A 6540-nucleotide genomic window follows, 5' to 3' on the forward strand; every position below is an offset into this window, starting at 1 on the left:
CTCAGCCTCCCAAGTAACTGAGATTACAAGAGCACGCCACAACTCCCAGCTACTAGTATGTGTGTGTGTGTCTGTGTCTGTGTGTGTGTGTTTATTAGAAATGGGGTTTCACGATGTTGTCCAGGCTGGTCTTGAACTCCTGACCTCAAGTGATCTGCCCACCTCGGCCTCCCAAAGTGCTAGGATTATAAGCATGAGCCACCGCACCCAGCCTATCCCACTTTTACAAGCACAGGAATTGAAACCTAGGCCAGGTGCAGTGGCTCACACCTGTAATTCCAGCACTTTGGGAGGCTGAGGTGAGTGGATCACTTGAGGCCAGGAATTCAAGACCAGCCTGGACAACATGGTAAAACCCCATCTCTAATAAAAATGCAAAAACCATCCAGGCATGATGGCACACGCCGGTAATCCTAGCTACTCAGGAAACTGAGATATAAGAACACTTGAACCCAGGTGTTGGAGGTTGCAGTCTGCTGAGATTGCACCACTGCACTCTAGCCTGGGTGACAGAGTGAGACTTTGTCTCAAAAAAAAAAACCTAATAAAAGCGGCCAACAGTGCCACTGAACATCTGTTTTAGTCCCTGGGACTTGCCAGGCTCTTTGCCACCTCTGGGCCTTTGCAGATGCTGTTCCCTCCACCTGCAACATACAGGTATTGATCGACTTACCACCTATGCAACTTACGACCATTCGAGTTTACAACCACAATCGCTAGCCACGACTGCTCCGCGTCTGGCGGTGCAAACGTTGCCCAGCTGGGCGTACGACAGTGCGGACCAGCTTCCGGCAGCACTACCATCTCCGCATGCACCATTTCAACTGTACATATACCCTACTCAACTTACGACCAAATCGTGTTACGACCGGTCCGCGGTCCCGACCATGGTCATAAGTCGAGCACTAGCTGTAATTCTTTCCCCTCCTACTGACCAAACTCTACTCATCTTTCAAAGTTTAGTAAAAGTGTTACCTTCTTTAGGGAGGCTTCCACTGATCACGCCCTCCTGTCAATTCTGAAATAGGCCTGCTAGTCTCTTATGGCACTCCTTTCCTTTTCTTCACAGCACTTAGCACAAATAGTAGTTTTTATTTTACTTTTATAGATGTATTTGATATCCCGCCACCATGAAGACAAGGATATTGATTTTGTCTGTTTGTTTTGAGATGGAGTTTTGCTCTTGTTGCTAGGCTGGAGTGCAATGGTGCAATCTTGGCTTACTGCAACTTCCACCTCTTGGATTTAAGTGATTCTCCTGCCTCAGCTTCCTGAGTAGCTGGGATTACAGGTGCCTGCGTAATTTTGTATTTTTGGTAGAGACAGAGTTTCTTCATGTTGGTCAGGCTGGTCTCAAACTCCTGACCTCAGGTGATCCGCCCGCCTCGGCCTCCCAAAGTGCTAGGATTATAGGTGTGAGCCACCACACCCAGCAGATATTGATGTTTATATTAACTCCTGTACACTCAGTGCCTGGCACCATGCCTGACCCAGAAGAGGGACTCGAGAAATAAAGTGTCGAATGAATAAATGTGCAGACATCAGCCATTCACTCAGCTTAGTAAATGCCAGAGGAAAGGCTAGAACCCAGATTGTCTGAAGCCTTAGTTAAGACGGACCTCACTGTGTCCTCTGACACTGCTCATGACTAACCTCCACTTACTAAGTTGCACAGTTATAGGGACTAAGAACCTCAGTCTTTGTTCTTTTATGGGTTCCTAAGACATCAGCACTGTTGGGTATGTGCATATTGAGGTTTTGAAGGGTGGATATGTGTGTGGATGGGCGGACAGAAGGACTGAAAGACAAACGGACAAGCAGAATGCCAGGATCAGGAAGGGGCAGGAGATGGTCAGTGTATGGAAGCGTGAGGGGCACATTGGCCACGTGGTCAGCACCTGCACTGCGGCAGGCCCTGTGTTGGAAGGAAGCGGCGGTGTGAACATCAGCCTAGATATAGAACCTCCACTTCCCCCCTGATTAAGATCTAAAATTAATACCCTATTCTAGAGTTCTTGGAATAAACCTTCCATTTTGATAGGTCTTAAAGAATTTTCATTTTTATACTTCTGTCACATATTGGAACACTTTCATTATACATGAAAGCAGCTTTTATTTCTTCTTACTCCAGGCAGCCTGTTACTATAGCAATGTTGGAAGTATTTTGAGGTATTTTTATACAGTGAGTTCTACAAACTCCCTGCAAACTGTACATAATGTTTGGTTGAAATGGGCTATCATAGCCAAAATTGTCTCTCTTGTTTCTTTGAATCCTTTGTTAAACTTTTGCAAACTTTGCTATAACTTAATTCCCAAAAATGAAAGCTCTTAAGTTTAGAAAAGAAAATAATCTGGGGGGGGGGGGGTTGTAAATATATTTGCCTGTAAAGATTGAAAATAGCTCTGAAATAATTTTTTAAATTTTATTTGGGTACCATAAAGATATGATTGCTTCTTCTTGGGGTCTCCTGGGTGGTTTTTTTTAAAACCAAGAAAATAGGTGCAATCATAGATTTCCTCTGTGTATCTGCAGGGTCTAGACAGTTTCAAAGTGAAACAGAAGTTCTTCGCTGACAGCCAGGAGCCAATGACCACATTTCCTGTGCCATATGATTTGCCTCCAGAACTGTATGGAAGTAAAGGTGAGACACAGATGAAGGAAAACCATGGTGGATATGCATAAGAAAAACAAACAGAGCCCAGGAGAAGCCTTTGGTCTTGGTGAGATCCTGGTTCATGGAACCCTCTGGAAGCTCAGGTTTGAAGAGTACCCTTTGCCACCCTGTCTGGGGCCATGTAACCACTGGTTGGTCTTAGAATCCCTTTGCACTCCTATAATTACTATATAGATCCTTCCTGACTTACAGTGGGGCTACATGCTGATAAACCCCTCATAAATTGAAAATATCATAAGTCAAAAATGCATTTAATGCACCAAACCTACTGAACATCATAGCTTAGCCTAGCCTACCTTAAACGTGCTCAGACCACTTAAATTAGTCTACACTTGGGCAAAATAATCTGATACAAAGACTGTTTTATAATAAGTTGTTGACCATCCCATGGAATTTATTGAAGACTCTACTAAAGTACTGCTTCTACTGAAGGCATACCACTTTTACAGCATCATAAAGGTCAAAAAACCTTAGAAATTAAAATCAAGAAATGTAACAGTAATAAACCTGTTGTAACTTACATTTATGCCAGGCACAGTGGCCCACACCTGTAATCTCAGCACCTTGGGAGGCTGAGGTGGGAATACTGCTTGAGGCCAGGAGTTCAAGACCACCTTGCACAACATAGCGAGACCCAGTATGTAAAAAAAAAAAATTGTTTTAAATAGCTGGGTGTGGTGGATCGTGCCTGTAGTCCCAGCTACTTGGATGGCTGAGGTGGAAAAATCGCTTAAGCCCAGGACTTTGAGGTTGCAGTGAGCTATGATCAAGCCCCTGTACTCCAGCCGGAGTGACAGACCTGAGACCCCAACTCTAAGGGAAAAAAAAGGTTCTGACAATTTCCAAAAAGAAGAAAATAGCAAGGTAAGTGGTATTTTATGTTTTTGCAAGGCTCTTTATGTGCATCTTAAAAGGTGATACCTCAGTTCTCATCGCTGTGCGCTCATTCATGCTGTTGTGATAACATCACATCACCTCTGTATACCTGTGTAAAAGTGAAAGTGAAAACAACAAATGATGGCTTAATAGTACAATGAAAATAATGTTGACTTCACAGACTTTTCCAACCACCATGCTCACAAACCCTCAAACGGGAGGTCCCTAGCCACACTTTGAAAACCTCATGTATTGAGTCTTAAGGGCAGTGACCAAGTATCTTTCACAGTAAAATGCAATAGGAATAGCTGCAAAAGTTTCAGATGTCCTCATAGGAAGGCTGGCTGGCATCAGTGTACCCTGTGTCCAGCCTGTGTGTATCCCAGCGTCACAGGCTACTCGGCTGTTTTTATCAGCCCTGAGAATATGTGTCTTTAAGGTGGGTCCACACTTAGCAAACTTACACAGGATGAGGTATATAATCAAGACACACTTAATTTAAATGGCAAATTATATCAGCAATCAGTATATTCTCCACTGGAAGGGAGAGACCTACATGAGTAGCCAAATTATAATCTGCAGGTTTCTGAGCCAGTGTTAAATCTGAACAGAGAAAATACTTTTTTTTTTAATTGGCAGATTTTAATGACATCACTCATTGATACCCCAAAATCTCTTACCAAGCTCAGCCTTGCCCAGTAGGTTCCTCTGTTCCCTCAACAATGTTTCACGGGACTAACAACTTTCCACCCACTAACCCTTCTCAGCTTTCATAGTGAACCAAGCTTCCTTTGTCAGATGGGCCCATTACTTAGATGTGCTGCCACATCTAACAAAGTTAATCCTATCTCATGCTGTCCAGTGTGCCAACCTGCCTCTTGCTGATGACTTTGTATTTCTCTAATCAATAGTTTGATACTGTTTCAGGAGGCATTCTTTTTCTTGTTTCTAAAGCATGAAAGTCCTTTATGCCTCTCTGTTGAGTCCTCTAAATTTGTTGCATATGCATGTATATTTTGTTTTCGGTGGCAAGGTTATATAGATTTTTATCAGAATTTAAAGGAGTCTGGCAGCATCTTACTGGCCACCAAAAAAAAAAAAAAAAAAAAAAAAGGCAGGAAAACCCTGCTTAAAATCAGGCCGTGTTTATGTGCCAACTCCATAACTTACTAAATAGACTTGGGCATTTAGTTACTTTCTCCAGGCTTTAGTGTCTCTGTCTACACAGTGAGGAACCATGAGTAAGTACCTATTTTATAGGGTTTTTGAAAAGATTAACCGGGATTATCTACAAAGTACTTATCTCAGAGTTAGCGATCAATAAACGTTAGCTGCTTTTATCATAATTGTTGTTGTTAAAATGCATACTTCAGTGCCTGGCAGTAATAGATGTTGAATTAGTGTGAATTCCCTCCCCTTTTCCTTGGTGAGCTCATGATTTTTAAAAATCTAAAGCTTGTGCAAGTCTGTCCCTAAACCTGTCTATCTCTTCTTCCCTCTTTTGGCTCTGTGTTACACTTTTGTCTTTTCTCTCTTTCTCTGTTCTTCAGATTCCTTTTCTTTTAAAAACAAACAAACAAACAAACAAACAAACAAAACCCAAGTTCTCCTCCTCCCTGTAAGAAGCGGAGACTGACTGTGATTAGGCCGTATCTGCTGGGGTCTGGCCTTGGGCCTGCACTTCCCACTCCCACCCCTGCACCCTGGCTGGATTCCACCCTCTTCATTTCTTTAGTCCTAATCTTCAAAGGACTAAAAAAGCAAAAATTGAAGCTCTAGAAGACTCTTAAAAATGTCTCAAGGTCCCTTTCCTTCCAGTAAAGTAAGCACTCCCAAGAACTTAGAAGTTTATAAGTAGGTATAGTATCTTAGATGGTGGAATGATAAATCTTTCATTTGGCCGGCAAGCAGAATGCTTTCCAATGTTGAAATGGAATTTTTTTCCTTCAGCATTTCTTTTGAAAGATACTTATAATCTCAGGGTATGCTTAAGCTAACATAATAATAATAAATTTTTTTAAGAAAAGATACAGCTGGGTGCAGTGGCTCACATCTATAATCCCAGCACTTTGGGAGACCAAAGGCAGGCAGAGATCACTTGAGGTCAGGACTTCAAGGCCAGCCTGGCCAACATGCTGAAACTCTTATCTCTACTAAAAATACAAAAATTAGCTGGGCATGGTGGCGCATGTTTGTAGTCCCAGCTACTTGGGAGGCTAAGACAGGAGAATTTCTTGAACCCGGGAGGCGGAGGTTGCAGTGAGCCGAGATTGCGCCACTGCACTCTAGCCTGGGCAACAGAGCGAGACTCCGTCTCAAAAAATAAATAAATAAATAAATAAAGATACATACAAGAGACTGGAGCATTTTCTTTTATATTGGTAGTGTTTTGTCCTCTACACTCCCTCAGTTGCATGTAGGGTAATGCTGGTAATTCAGTATCATCAGTTCATATGTAACCAGCATTCCTGGGGAGCCACATGGACTATAGAAAGACATTTACCAAGACTGAGAAAAGTCAGTGGTTAAGAACATTTGAAAAGCACTTCACTTTCAGAGAAGTGATTTTCAAGCCATTGTAACACCTCTGAGATCTTGTTTGGTGATTTTTAAAGTCAGAAGACTGTACAAAAAGCTTAGGAAAGGAATATACTGCTATGAATGAACTAAAGCTCAATGCAAGAGGCTGCCAGATATCTTAAACCAAGAAAATGATCAAAGTAAAGCAAAAGCCGAGACTGAGCTACCAGTATACCTTGTTTTGTGTAGTAGCTGCTGTTTATTCATTCTCTCCACAGATCTGTACTGAGAGCCCACTGTGTGCAGACACCATCTAGGTACTTGGAATATGTTGGCAAACAAGACAGGCACAAATCCTTACTCTCATCAAACTGATGTTTCTCTTCTGAAAAATCATACTTAACCAAACCCATTTTACTAATAGCAGTAATTTTAAAAGAGGCCTTTTGTTTCCTTTTTTTTTTTTTTT

At 42.1% G+C, this 6540-nt stretch overlaps 1 protein-coding gene across 3 annotated transcripts in view; it reads left to right on the forward strand.

Moving 5' to 3' along the window:
* TDP1 (tyrosyl-DNA phosphodiesterase 1) overlaps positions 1-6540 on the forward strand; it is a 98348-nt gene that overhangs the window by 77031 nt on the left and 14777 nt on the right. For all 3 annotated transcript variants that reach the window (XM_037737115.1, XM_017524558.2, XM_017524559.2), the window contains exon 15: positions 2534-2642. In XM_037737115.1, coding sequence (XP_037593043.1) covers positions 2534-2642 — 109 coding nt within the window. The remainder of the gene's footprint in view (positions 1-2533; positions 2643-6540) is intronic.

The sequence above is a fragment of the Cebus imitator genome, unplaced genomic scaffold (assembly GCF_001604975.1).
Source record: "Cebus imitator isolate Cc_AM_T3 unplaced genomic scaffold, Cebus_imitator-1.0 Scaffold34, whole genome shotgun sequence".
In the NCBI taxonomy this organism is placed as follows: Eukaryota; Metazoa; Chordata; class Mammalia; order Primates; family Cebidae; genus Cebus; species Cebus imitator.